The sequence below is a fragment of the Dicentrarchus labrax genome, unplaced genomic scaffold (genome assembly GCF_905237075.1).
Source record: "Dicentrarchus labrax unplaced genomic scaffold, dlabrax2021, whole genome shotgun sequence".
In the NCBI taxonomy this organism is placed as follows: domain Eukaryota; kingdom Metazoa; phylum Chordata; class Actinopteri; family Moronidae; genus Dicentrarchus; species Dicentrarchus labrax.
The window spans coordinates 7,967,052-7,982,161 of record NW_026136711.1 but is presented as its reverse complement, the minus strand read 5'-3'; the positions used below and the strand labels follow the sequence as shown (position 1 = coordinate 7,982,161).

Below are 15,110 nucleotides of genomic sequence, written 5' to 3'. Positions count from 1 at the left end.
AGTTAGAGCAAAATAAATGAATTTTAAAATGTAATACCTGCTCCCAAACAGAAATCAACTAACATGTCAGGTTGAATGTAAAATAAATTCAGTGTGATTGGTGCCATGTTTTTAGGGACTTAAAATGAGAAAGTACACTTTACATCTGCAATAATCAATCATTTTATTAACAGTGGATTGAGTGACTGCGTGTAATATGAAAGCTCTTGCTTGTATGACGAGGCCACAGAGAATTATCAGCCGACTCTGCAGTTCCCCTCAGCTCAGGGAAGCGTTTTAGCCTCTTTTAGCTTATCGTGACACGAAAATGAACTGTAAATAAGGACATGGATAATTTAAGCTAGCTATTTAAAAAATACCACACATTAAACTTCAGCCCTCTCTGTACAGTGTACATGTGTGAGTGACTGTGTGGTAATTTTTAGCAGAGCAGACAGTAGGGACCCTAAGCCAAGAGGAAAAACCATGTAACTGTGGCATTCATGAGAAATCAGCAGAGACGGAAAAAGTCTGATGGCCAAGTTACACAAGACAGTGCGTGTGCACTGTACCAGACGGGGATCAGTAATTCAATAAAATGACGGGCCTCTCTGAGAGGGAGGAACATTTCTGTATTAAAGCATGGACTCCGAGCTGTGGCGGGCCGACCCGCGGAGACTGGAATTACAGACCAGAGGAGTTTATGAATGGTGATTGGCTACTGCTGACTCAGGCTGCTCTCGCCACAATGGCCACTAATTTTAGCCTTTGCTGTGGTGAAATCACTGTGTGGAACCATTAATGCTTTAACCCATCCCCTACAGCATCTCTCATGGCCTGTAGCACAGAACAGTTTGTTATTGAACACCACATGGAAACGAGAAGTGTTGTGAGTAACATACAATAAATCATCTTCCTGTCATTTACAATTGCAAGAATTCCCTACATGGTTATCCATGTAATCCACCTTTTCATCTAAATCGTTGCTTAAATAATCAGTCCATTAATAATAGTTGGTCAGCAGAAAATGAATTGGAATATAGAAGTATTTTAATAATCAACCGTTTAATTCAGAATTTGCAAGATGATTAACAGAAGATAAAAACGTATGAATACTTCACAAAGTTATGCCTATTTTTTTAAGACTCCCCTCTAATCTTTGCTTTTTTTCTTTAAAATTACGGAATTATTCTACTTCTTCGGGACACTAAGACTTATTCTAACAAAACAAGAGAAAAATCTGGTCATAACTAGTAGACACATGCAACTGATTACAATGAGTCTTTAATGATTGGAAACCCCTCATTTAAGTTGTTTATCAAGCAACAATGCCAAATCTTTGCTTCATACATACAGCTTCCAAAATGTGATGATGTGAAACTTTTTTTATTTTACATTACTGTACACATTTGGGCTTTTGAAGAGCTAGTTGGACAAAAGCAACAAAAGCAGTCTGAAGACATCAACTTGGGCTCTGACAAGTTTCACATTCTCTGACATTCTGTAGACTAAACGAATAATCAAAAAATAATTGGCAGAAGTGGCAGCTGCAATCAGAACGGACTGAAACCAGGTTGGATCTTGACCCATGATATGATGATCTGCATTAAAGTCAAAGTCAAGCAAAAACTTTTCACAACTTTTATAAAGTCAACGTTTTTTAACAGTCAGTTAAAAGAAACCCCAGACAGCAAACCACAAACCCTTCATGTAAGTAATGCTGCGTTCCAGCCCCAGATCTAGTACAGGTGTCCAAATATATTAAAAACAGAGCGAGTATTCCCTCAGCGCACGGAGCAGCGTAAGTCTGATGGCTTTCCCAGCAGTTCACCATCATGCTTTGGAGCTCTGTAACAGGATCCCCCTACCTTATCGTCCGCACTGAAATGCAGTATTTCCACATTAGATTCCACATGTCCCTGACATCGTCAGGCTGAGAACTTGAAATTTGGATTGGTTATGTTCTCTGAAGAAAGGCAGTGAGGTTAAAAAGACCCAAATGTTTTAAAGCTAGCACTCTGGGTGCACGAGAAACTGTCTGCATGAGAAGGAGCCTCCTACCAGCATCCACCCATGCCACTCCTTCCCTCTCTCTTCACTTGACCACAACTCATGTGCTAGTCTTTTCTTGCTCCCAGGGAAAGATGAGTAACACTCCCTCCTGGAGGTTGAGTTACTTCTGTCACTGCTCCTTTTCTCTTCCCCTTTTTGCTTTCTTTTAACCAGCCTTTGTAAACGTAGACACAGCAAGCTGCTGTTGACTGAGGAGAGCGGAGCTGAGACTTATCCAGCATTACCAAGTAAGGCCAGCTGCTAAGTGGACCAGACAGGGAGTAAAATCCCTCCTTGCTTCAGTGTGTAACGCCAGCGCATGTTCGCATTCCACCAGCCGGCTGCTGCCCCTTCCTCAGAAGCCTATCACTGCTGCCAGGCAATGCCCCCTAAATCATGTCTGTGGCTGTGTACAGGAGATTTACTATTGTTTGTTCTCATTGTACCACTCCTTTGTAGTGTCAGGTCTCCGGTCTTTTTGTTTTCCGCAAACTTTCAATACATGGTAATCTGACCAAGGGGGTGTGAAACACACTGCCGCTGTATGGGCACAGTAGGTTTTTGGATACACTAGACTGTCTTTGATGCGTCACTTATCAACCATTTCAAAACAGAGTGGAGGAGAATAAAACATCACAGGCAGAGGATTCAAGTCATTTCACTGAGTCAGCAGAGCGGAATGCAAAGTAAAAGTTCAGTTGACTCGGGAGACGTGAAATATGTGATGTGTCTGGAAAAAGAAAGGCGAGTGAAACAGGCGGGGGTAAGAGTTACAGCTGTGCAGTGGATCCTCTGCTACAAGCTAAGTGAAAGGAGCAGAGGAGCGTAGTGATGAAGCAAAGAGGGTTTGATGATGTGGACGGTCAATGTGAGATTCTGTAGAGTAGTCTTCATTAGGGATGGTTAGACTCACCAATTTGCATCGGTGCACTAGCATAAAAGATCAAGATGCAATTGCATGGGATACAGTTAAACAGGATGAACTTGGGATGCATTGTCTTTGCATTAGTAAAATCTCTTTTATTTACATATAAATACGCCCTCTGCCTGAGAAATGTTATCTGTACCATTTTGAAGCGCGTTGAATCGCATTGTGTTGAATCAAATCATTATGACAGATCTTAATAAAAGAAGTTAACATAGCAGTGAAGTTGGCTTTATGTCATTATGACAGTGTAAGCATTATAATGCTGTATAACTTCAAACTTTTCAAATTTTTATATCAGTTTATTTATCATTAATGCATCCAAATAATTCTTAATGATCTCCCAAAGTGTTAAGATTTGATGTTAGAGAGAAAACCCAGATGTATTGGCTACCATTTTGATAATCAGTTAATTATAAATTGTTTTTATTAGACGTCACCTGTTTTGACAGGTAATGTAATAACTTAAATTCAACTTTGTGATGATTTGTATAAAGAAGATGCTTTTAAGTTACTTTATTCAGATAAATTCTGTTCACATACTGTAATATAATCTGTAATATAAATACTAGTTTTAAGTACAAAAAACAATCAATTAGTTACTTGAACCCAAATCAAATGTTTTTTCATGCTTTAATTGTCAATTTAATAATTGTTGGCATTGAGAAATTTAAACTGTTTAAGGCAGTCCTACATTCAGTTTTGTTAAACTAATTCATCAGGTTTTACAGTGTTTCAACCCGGGACAAACTAAGGTTATTGTGCACAATTGTTCTCAATTGGTTCTCATTAGTGAGTTAATTAGTTTAGTTTACCACGTAATGTCTGAAATATATTTGCATTTGGCTTTGTGGTCAGTGTGCATGTCCCTGTTGCCTCCAGCATGAACTGTGCTTCAGTTAATCAGTCCTAAGTAATTGGTAATATTGGACCATAGCAAATGTTCCAAACAAACTTCAGCTGCACGTAAAGGATATGCTGACACATAGTAACGCAAATCCCAACGGTGACCATGTGAGAAGTCTGCCTTTGTTATTTTAGACGTTTAAGAATAGCCAAATATTTTCACTCCCTGTCGGCCTCCGTGGCCTTCCTCTGAGCAGCTGCTAAACATTTCTCTCTCTGTCAGTCTCTATTCGTCTGCCTGTCTGTCTCTCTTTGACCCCCACTCTCACGGCAGGGTCAGCTATTAGCAGTAAGGAAGACTGCAGTCAGTAATGTGGTGAAAAATCAGGTAAACTGAATTCTCCTTTGCCTTAAGTTTGTCCCTTCTCTGAACATCCCAAATACAGTAAGGAAGGCAGATAAAACACGGCAGGTTTAATTAATGCTTAACAGGAAGTAATCAGCAAGGGAGCGTCAGTATCACTCTGGACTGACACAAGCTCTGAGTTGCACCGCCACTCTTGTACACATTCACACAGCAGATCGATTTGACAGGGGGCTTCAGACTTTGATGTTTCCATTTCACGGCATGAAGAAAAATCACAGAGAGAGTGGCTGATATCAAACTGACCATATCTGCCACTGGGGTAGTGCAGACTAGGCTGGCAGGCTGAGCATCCTGCAGCAGCATTCAGTGTGAACGAGCTGCTGGCACTATATGACAGAGCTCGGCCAACACATTCACAGGCCTGCGCTCGTTCTGCCCCGCAAATGAATGCAATTAGCGCTCCATTAAAGGCGTTGCAGTCTTTTGAACACAACATTTCACACTGAACAATTCACTACACCAAGCTGCTACTGGACCTTATCATCCGATGTGTTCTACAGTGGCCCTCTCAGAGCATGAAAAACCAAAATGAGGTTGTTCTCATTATTTGGGCAAACTGGTGTGAAACCCGAAAGCCTCTGGAGATTTATCCGATATTCATCTGCATTTGTAAAAACCACTGGGATCAGCCTGAGAAAGACCAGGGACCTGCTTCATGCCTTTAGAAAATCCTTTGATGTCCTGAATTTGGTCCTCAGCGGAGACAGCTCCCTCCAGTCCACAATGAGTGTGGAATATTAAAAGGCCACGGCTCTAGTCTGTTAACTTCAGATAAAAACACTATAATCAGATGAATCCTTGAGGAAAAAGGGCAAAGCCCCGATCTTTGTCCGGGAGAATTGAAATGCATAAAGGAACCACTTTTATGTGCAATTATTCTGTCAAGAGTTAGTGGCGGTACACACGGAGGGGCTCAGGTCGCGTCTGCCTAGGGAAAAGTGGCTGAGGAGGAAATGTGAGGCAGAATGGAGTCAGTGGGTGTGAATGATGAAGGGTTGAGGAGGTGGACTTGTGGGTGTGTGTGTTCAACACTGATGAACTACCGTGTTTGGACAGTTTGATGTGGGCCAGTGACCCACAACAGCAGCGAGGGTAGAGCTCTATCGAAGAGTTTTTCACCTGGCTGCCTCATCTCAAGCTTCGCGAACGGCACAATCACGGGTTCTCCTCACGCCTCGTCAACACAATAGCCACTATTGTCAACCCGAGCTATGAACACACAGGTAAATCCATTAGCAGACAAATGGTAGGGGTTGACAAATTACCAATGGGGTCATTGATCTGCTAGAGTCAAGAGGAAAACAGAGATGTGTTACTACAAAAACCCACAAAGCATGGTGTCTAGCCATTAAGATACTGTAGATTTGGCTTCATTTGCTTGAATTTGGAGGTATCAGTATAAGTAAGTCTCCAATACAATGTTGTTTGTGGTGATATCATTGCATTGAACGACTCAACAGCATCTTTGCCCATAAACTGAGTCCTCATTACTGTGGATGCTCCACACAGACCTCACTGTCCACAATTTTCATAGGAACTCTTTTTTTAGTAGAAAGCAGTTCCAATGAACAAAAGTAGCTGCATGGCTACATACTATGGAAATATATCAGATGTTGGAGTGCATGTCGATACCATCTCCCGAGACATGTCACTACAGTAGCATGGCTAGCAAAAATTAGAAAGAAAAACAGACCAAAATAGCTCATTATGTCGAATTACATAATCAAAACAAAATAAAGGAGGTTGTGTATCAGATAAGAGCAGCAGTGCAGTTCGTGTCTTTCACTTTCATAAAAATTGGATGCTGTTCAGTGCAGAGGTAAACAGCTGGACTGCTAAGATCACAAAATCACAAGATTATGCAAGAATCCATCTTGCCAGGCCTCAAGCTATACGCTTGTGTCCAACCATAGCGGTTTAGACTAATCAGCGTCCTATGAGAATCTACTGGCCACTACAGCATGAGCTACAGGCGTGGTTTAAACCTAGGTATGTGTGTGACAATGTGTGTGAGACAACAACAATGCCGGCTGCTAAAAAGGTTAGCGTAGATGCTGCTAACATCAGTTATATCAGAACTAGTAGAAGAGCAAAGAACGGCACTCAAGGCTTTTCTCCATGGAAAAGATGATTTGGCTCTTCTCCCGACTGGCTTCAGGAAGAGTTTGACTGTTACATGGTTCGTTGATCTGACTGGTTGAAGTTTGCTTGTTAAATATGCTAATAGACAGCTGGTTCACGCAATCACCTGCCTGCCCTGTTCCACCTTCCAGATGGTTCTGTGTAACAAACCATCTGGTGCAGTCATGTTACATTATCTCTTTATATTTGAGTAATACTCATATCCATGTATATCCCCAGATAGCAACATAGGAAAGGGAGCTGTACCCTTTAAACAAGTATAAAAAAGTCCAAGATACAGCATGTGGACTGCTGCTGATTTTCCAGTTGAAGAGACCAAACACTGTTATGAGCAAGTCTGTCGTTTGTGTACAACCTCATACTGACCCAGGCACAGAACTGAAGCTGATTACCATCTGGCTCCCAAAACAACTCAGAGCCCCACAGCAAATGTACACTTTCCAGTTCCTCCACAGTCCAAAACAACACAAGAGTTTGGCTCATCCTCAAGCCTAATGAAATGGGTCTCCACCATCCAATCACTGACTGGTATTTAAATGGAAAAACACACGAGCATTAAGCCGTGTCATGGGGGGGCTTTTTTTTTGTTTTCACCCCCCAGAGACATGGCTGCATGGAAGAGAGGGTGGGGGGATGGTTGGACTCATGAATAAATATGGCCTGGAGGTGTGTGTGTGACAATTTACGCTCAGACATGCTCCTCTCCACATCACATTTTGATTACCATTCTCTGAAGCAGAGCAAGAGTTTGCTCACTTCAACTGACCCCACGGGTGTCTTTCTCATTACACACAGAAAACGAGACAAAACAAAGGCCAGGAAAACCTTCTGAAATTAGCTCTCAAGCTGAGTGTGTCACTTATTTTGGCTGTATAGTCCTACACTGCAAAACTCATTTGAATTTTTTTTTTTTTTTTTTAGAAAACTGTTATAGCCTGAATAAATGGCTTTAAGTTGACGTAATGGACCATTTTGCAGCTGTATTGAAGGTTCACATCTCTTGAGCAGCAACGTCTTAAGCTTCAGCTCACAATTTCAGATCACAACTAACTGTACATCCTTGGCACCTGTATTTGATGACCTGGGAATGAGAATGGGCTGTGAAGTGAGAAACTGTGTTGGCTGCGAAACTTGCACGGCCCTATCTACAGCCATTATTTAGTTTGTTGTTCTGGGCTGCTGTAGAAATATGGCACTTCATGGAAGGCAACCGTGGCGTCTGTAGAAGTAAAAATGGTTCATTCTAAGGTAACAAAAACACAATGATATTTATATTCAAGTGATTTTATGCTAATGAAAACATACCTATAAATATAATCTTCTATTTCTGCAAATAGATCCTCCTAAATGTTACACACTGAACTTGTGTTTCTAGGAAATGTATGATATCCCAACTAATAACCTAGTTTTGTATTTTGTTAGCTTAAAGATACAGTGAAATGAAAAAAATAATTTTCACGTTTTAGTCATATGGCCCATTATCTCTTGTGATATGTTTATATGTATAAAAAAATGGTGAAAGAATGGGCTTTGCTAATTTATTTGTTTCTCCCTCATCCTTCTGCCTCATGATCCAGGCAGCTAACGAGCTGGCTTCAGCGTTGGCTAACACAACAAAGAAAAATCAGCCCACTTTTCTCTCCACTGCAGTTTGTCAGTAGGGTTAATAACAAGATATCTAGCTAGCTACCTGGAGTCAACAGTCATTAACTGCAGCCCTTAGAATGTTACTGTGCACATCACAGTTTAAAGAGTGTTCAAGGCGGCTAATGTGGACACATTTTACACATTGTGCAAACACAGAGAATTCATTTGATGTGTCAGCCCAGGCTTAAAGGTCCTCCATTAATATAGAATGGCAGTTCCATAAAGTTCCAGGACTCATGGGACAGTAAAAAAAAAACAATGGTTGAAATTAGAGCTGCAGAGACTGTGATATTCCTTGAGGGGTCAAGATCCAAAAATGCTGAATCCTACTCTGCTCCTTATCCAACTAAATTGCATCTTTTGTTTGACCATGCCTGGAAAACAGGAATGCCCTAACCCTAACCCTAACCCTAACCCTAACCCCCCGGCTTTATGTTAAGAATTTGTCAAGATTTGTCGAACATTATGCAGCTGTCTGTACAGGCTGAGTGGTACTCCCACACTGACTGAACTGACCATGATGTGTAAAATCTGTGCAGTGCCACTTTAATCTGTAGTTATTGTACTGTCACAAACACATCACTTTTCACATTTGCTAGCACATGAACATACACATGTAAACGTGTCACATGATTAGATATCCATCGCTGGACAGAACAACAGGGAGAGTGGACTACAGAGCATGTGTCGCCTCACACCGCACAGCCAATAACTATGAGTGGGACCACACACACAATAGACTGAATGCTGCGCTGGAGCTTGTCAGGGGACGAACCACAACAATAGCGCTTCCATTCAGACCAGTTGACCCCGCTGACATGTGGGCCTCATGCCTCATTTCCACCCCTTTCAGCGTAGGAGTATAAAAAGTACAGGGGCTGGAACGTGGCGACTGTCTATCATTCACATCTGATACAAACATGACACTTTACAACACTAGAGAGCAAAACAAGTCTGTTCACACTGAGGACCCAAAGCTGGGGCTGATAGCCGTCACAAAACGCTGACATGTTAGTAAGGCATGAATTTTAACAAGGCTATGTGTCTTTTATCTAGGCTTGGAAATATAAAAAAATGTTAAGCTTTAGAATCAACAGACATTATATATATATATATATATATATATATATATATATATATATATATATGTATATATACTGTGTTTGTATATATATATATATATATATATATATATATATATAGCACCTTACCTTTTATAAAAACCATGCAGAGGCTGCAGACAGAGGAACTGCCAGTAATCCAAACAGAAAGCCTTGAACTTCAACATTTCATCAGCCAGTTAAAAAGGCTTAGATAAAAACTGTTACTGTGCGCGGGGTCCATAGGAAAAAATCTTGTTTAAAAAGAATGGCTAACATTCAAAAGAACAAAGCACATCCTGCACAGTTTAGGCTGTGACAACACTGACACCCCACATGCTACAGTCCCATCTCAGCATCTCTGTGTGTATCTGGGCCACATGGAGGGGGATGAACCTGCATCCCTCTGCTCCCCTTTGTTAGTGCTGAGCAGTCCTGTCCTGTCCTGTACTCCTATCCTGTAAGCCAAGGTATCAGCTCCTTGATAGAGATGTCAGCCACTGGATACTGTGGTTTCTCCTGGACTTGGTAGGCAAAAGCTTTGTCCCAACACAACCCTGGCACAAAACCTCCTCCTTGTCCTACTCCTTCTCTCCACGCTCACTCTTCCCCGGTCAGTCAATAGCAGAGGAGGTTCCTGTCTCCATCATCGCTGCTCCTCAGAGTTGAGTTACAGCTGCTCCTATTGTCTAAGCAGCCACACTGACAAGGTCTGACTCTGCTGCGCCTCGCTGGGCCAACAAAGCACACAAAGGCCTCCCTCGGTGGCCGTATCAATTAGGCTTTATCAGATGCTGCACAGCCCCTGCCAGCCCGGGCTGCTCAGAGACGAGCTAATCAGCAGCAGCACATGGTGCACAGAGGGGCAAAGCCTGCACCCATGAAGGCCAGCCTCTCTCACACACACACACACACACACACACACACACACACACACACACACACACACACACACACACACACACACACACACACACACACACACACACACACACACACACACAAACATGTGCACATAAAGCCTGGGCTAGTTGCCAGGGAAACCTTAAACACAGCAATAAAAGACACTGATGGACCCTTGATGTGACTCTTGCTGATTGGCTGAAGGAGAGAGCTCAGGGTCAGGGTGAGGAGAACCAACCAGCACTGTGATCTTAATGTCGCTGCAGAGCAATCACTTAAAAAAAATGTCAGTTCAGAAGTCCTCTTTATATTTATGCCATTTAATAAATGCACAATTTAGTTATAGGTGCCTGGGTTCAGTGAAAAAAAACATCAACAGAAACTCATGGTACAAAATAATCCTGCATTAAGTGGAGCAGACGAGTACAGATCCATGAATGAATTAATGATGAATATAGAAACACAGGTCATCAATATTTTATGACTACATATGTTCCCTAACGTACAAATCAGTGCAACAAATCATAGTTTACAAATATCATGCAGCTTTTGCAGGTTTTACATGAAAAGCAGAAAAGAAACTGTACTTCAGGGCCAGATCGTACAGCAAAAGGAGAGAATGCTAAGAATATGGAAAGTGAGTAGCACCAAAGAAAAAAGTAAATTCAGCTGAAACATGTGAATCAGTTTTAACTTTACCAATGCCACAGTGCTAAACAAACCCCACCACAACGGGAGTGCCATGGTCACTCTCTGTTGAAATCGGATGGGTGTCATTGCTCTCTGCCACGATGATTCAGCTGTCGGTAGCATCCTGGCAGAGATGCTGAAACAGAGGCTGGACTGCGATACAAGCGCTGCTACAGCTTTCAGCTCTGGGTCCGTCAGCTCACGGGTGGGGAGCTGTGTGAAGCGATATGGCAATTATTCAGCCTGGCACGCAGCTTTGAAGTGAGAACAGACAGCATTTTGTAAAAGGCTGTGAGTCATGAAAACAGCAGAGGAAAGTTTACAGTATTGAACAGAACACTGTGCAGTGATGCTGCAGACCAACACACAGAAAATCCTATCTTATTCTATTTATTATATGGCTGGACCAGTTGATTGAAGGCTTAGACTAATGAGTCTAAAGCAATATCGTGCTCCAGTAATTAAAAGTCAACAGAACATTAGAATGGGATTCTTCAATTAATGATTACGGACTCCATAGCTGGATGGGAACGTTAAAGGGGCTCTCCAGCGATTTAGTACTTCACTTCCATAAAGTTGAGGAATTTACAAGAGATAGATTAAAAAAGAACCATGAAACTCAGCAGCAGAGGCAGAGATACCCTGACTTTGAGTCCAAGTACAAAACCAGGAAAGCGGAAGACAAACTACCCTTATTACTGCAGTGGCGTCCCACCTGTAAACCTGCATATAACACTGTAATATATGTAAAGGATTTTCCTTTTTAAGCACTTCTGCCAAGAAATCTGTCAAAGAGTCCCTGTTATATGTTAAAATGTTAAAAATATTGTCATCGAATGCAATTAAAGAAAGATTTTAATCTACAAAATGTAGTCTGGTTCAGACATATTTCTGTGCTGTTATCGGCTGCTCCTACAATTAATAAATTAAACAGAAAGTAAAAGCCACAAGCCTCTGCCCCATGGAATCAATTTTAGTTTTATGAATCTCCATTAAATTCTCATGTTTCGATCTCATTCTGAGCGGCATGCCAATGAAAGACCAACCAGGGACTGCAAAGGCCCGGGCCAATGGTGTAAGGTAGCTACAGCGGTCTTGACAATTTTTGCACATAAACTAGCTACGGTACATCATATATCCTCTTCTTCTATCTTAGCACATGATCAAACAGTAACATCAAAATAGACAATACAATACAATATTTTGACAAAAATAGCAAAGGAAAGAAGAAATGATTCATTTAATTTTAGCTTTCTATAGTTTATTTATTTGTAATGTAGAATAAACATACATTTATGTTATAGATTGCTACCATAACAAAGGTGGGTATACCTTTTCAAAAGCCACATATAGTGTTTGCTCTCTCTATGGGCCCCCAGCCATCCGACGGGCCCCAGTGCAACCACACTACCTACACTTTCTACATCACTTTCTATATTTACGCCCCTGGACTGGGCAACCTCCACTGGGCATCTGTACTGGGCAGGCGGTAAACCACCACAACACATATCTCTTGTGAGCTTGGTACTGTTTCCTGGCTAAAATTGTACTTTTACGGCACTGTTTGTTTTTTAGTAAATGCTGCATTTCTTCTGACTGAATGACAGAAATCACAGAGTCTGAGGATTCCTGTTGAGTTTAATGTGCTACTCCTCACTGCACTTCCACATGCAGACTGTGGAGCTATTATTTTCCCAAAGCCTGTGTCATAACTGATTTCAGACGACTGGTTTGAGACTTCCACATTCACACAGACCACCTTCATCTGTCGGAGGGGGCAACTGCCAACTCTGATTAACTTAAACATCTTTGTATTCAGTCTGTAGTGATGGCGGTGGCGCTTAATAGTGCCACACATAAATCAGCCCCGGTTTTGTCTATAGGCCAAGCCCCAAAAACACGGAGTCCTACATTTCCCAATTGCAACTCTATAGCATACATCAGACGGCAACACGACACCATGCCCCTAGCACCAAGGCCGCACTCCCTTGGATAGCTAAAGCTAGCATGACAGTTGCTAACAGCTAACAGTAACATAGCCGCAGCAGTTAGCTAAACATGACTGCCTTCTCCTACTAAACCTCAGCCCAGATCATTTACAGACCCCAGATCATTTACAGACCCCAGATCATTTACAGACCACACTTAGCCTGACACTACCCTGGTGATTTAAATATGTACAGATGTCTGGATAAGCAATATCTGGCCACTGTGTTTGGTCTGGTTGGACAAGGGGAAGACTGGAGGACCTGATCAACTTTATTTATTAAGGTATCGCGAATGCTCAGGTTTAGGCAAGGTCTTGCCTTGGTTATTATTAGACGTCATGTGTCTATAAAACTTGTTTGATATGAAAGGAATGTATAGTAACTTGTCACGTCAAATAGTTTTTACATGTATTGAATCTTTTCCAGGGGGTGTGAAGTATTTTCTGGTTTGATGTGCCTTTCGTTAGAGCCATTCTGCCTGGAAAATACCTAGGTCTTTCAAACGTCATGCCCCCAATTTTGTAACAGGCTTTCTGATAAAAACGTATAGTCTGCCAGCCCAAGGCAAAATAACTCAGATGACATCATCAGGGTTTTTTTTTTTTTTGTAAAACTGAAAAGTGAATCTAGAGCCACATCTTTTACAGGCTGAATTGACGACTAAACTCTAAGAGTAAAATAAGTATATCTTTAAAAATGTTCTCAGCACAGATTGCTGTAATGCAATGTTGCAAATGTATTGTTTGAATTTACGCAGCAGTTAAGGACAGTGCAATAAAAGTCATTTCCTTTTTAGTAATTTAGTGTCTCAAGAGGACGGTTATGGACTGGGCCACACATGTTCCTCTCGCCTTATTAAGGACCAGTGCAAACACTTTCCTTTGTCTTGTCGTACTCAGGGGGGCTGGCAGCACATTATTGAGCAGACGGTGGAGCCAAATGGTAGACCATCTATCATGTGGTTCTCTAGAGCCCGAAGGCCCGCACGCAGCCAGAGTGAGACGTTGTCCATGCCTGATCACCTCTTTACCCAGGGTAGACAAAGAAAATCCTGTGTCAGTAATGATCATTAATTACTAATGCTTCAATCCTATCGTTAGAGCCCCATTATTGGAACTCCCATTAAAAGAGATGATCCCTGATTTTTTTTTTTTACCTCACGTCTTCTAACAACATCTCATATTAATCTACAGTAGTCAAGGATTCAGAGTAGGAGCTGTTGTGTTGGCTGTACCAGGTGCAGGTCTTCCTGTACCCAGCTGTGGGCTGGAGCTGGATGAGCGTTATGGTAATAAATGCAGAATCCATTTGGAACCTGCGGGAGGGACAAACCCTCCACTCCAGCTGAGCTTTGCTTCAATTCACAAGCTTTAACTGGCTTAGGTCTGGGAATCAACACACCCTACGGTACAACTTGTAACAAACTAACAACTAGCACTATGACTGTACTATTCATTTTGCAATAGAGATAAAGACTCCAAAGATACGCTATAAATTAAGGGAAACCACACAGAGTTAATGTGAAGTTCAGCAGGTAGTGCAGTGTGTCAAATCTCTGTTTAGCTGAAGGGAAATTCCTGTATTTGTCAACCTTGTCTTGAGTCTTGTTCTCAAAATGTACTTATTATGACTATTGCTTATGATAACATCTTACTCACCGACACTGTTGTAAACATTTAGAAATTACAGACTATAGAAGAACTATGTCATTTGGAGTCCAAGAATACTGTTAAAGTCAAGGTTTTTGGAAAGCTGTATGTGTAGTCTGTCCTCTTTCCAGGTCTCTACGGTACCGAGCAGGTTATATTGTCACGGCCTGACTGGCACCAGACCGGCTTCTTCCCTTAAACCTTCTGTAGCATGGACAGATGGAAAGAGGACAGACTTCATGCTCAAAGAAGAGGCAAAACTCAAGGATACCATTCACACAGCGGGGAAGTGATGCTAAGAGAGGATGAAGTAGTTAAAAAAAGGTTTTTGGGAATGCTCCTTGACCCAATCGGCGTCCGTCTTGCTGGAGTCTGCATACCGTAGATCTTTACAAAGGGTTGAATTTTATCATGACCAATAACAGTCTGACAAACACTGCAATGTCAGCGCTGCCAAGACAATAACTGCCATCTTTCAACAAATGTAGGCAATGCAAGGTTTGAGAGGCTATTTTGCATCAAATCACTGATGTTTGCAGCGTTTAGTTGGTGATTTAGTTGGTGATTTAGTTGGTGATTTAGTTGGTGATTTAGCCTGAGCTGTAGGATTTTAATACCAGCTGCACACTTGAGACAAAGCTCCTGCTGTATGTACTGTATGCTGTATGCACGGAGAAAATATCCAGCATTAGATGTAACTGAAAGCCACACACAACCGCATGAGGCCCAGAGACTAGCATTTTCAAACCCCTGCCGGGCCAG

At 41.7% G+C, this 15,110-nt stretch overlaps 1 protein-coding gene across 10 annotated transcripts in view; it reads right to left on the bottom strand.

Moving 5' to 3' along the window:
* iqsec1b (IQ motif and Sec7 domain ArfGEF 1b) overlaps positions 1–15,110 on the bottom strand; it is a 204,830-nt gene that overhangs the window by 64,888 nt on the left and 124,832 nt on the right. Inside the window, exon 1 of one of the 10 annotated variants that reach the window (XM_051414942.1) lies at positions 9,230–9,926. The exons of 8 other annotated variants lie outside the window; for them this stretch is intronic. In XM_051414942.1, the coding sequence (XP_051270902.1) occupies positions 9,230–9,306 (77 nt within the window). In that variant the 5' untranslated portion in view covers positions 9,307–9,926. Of the gene's footprint in view, positions 1–1,847; positions 2,273–9,229; positions 9,927–15,110 lie in introns of those variants that run through there. One more of the 10 variants, XM_051414944.1, reaches the window with a different exon arrangement.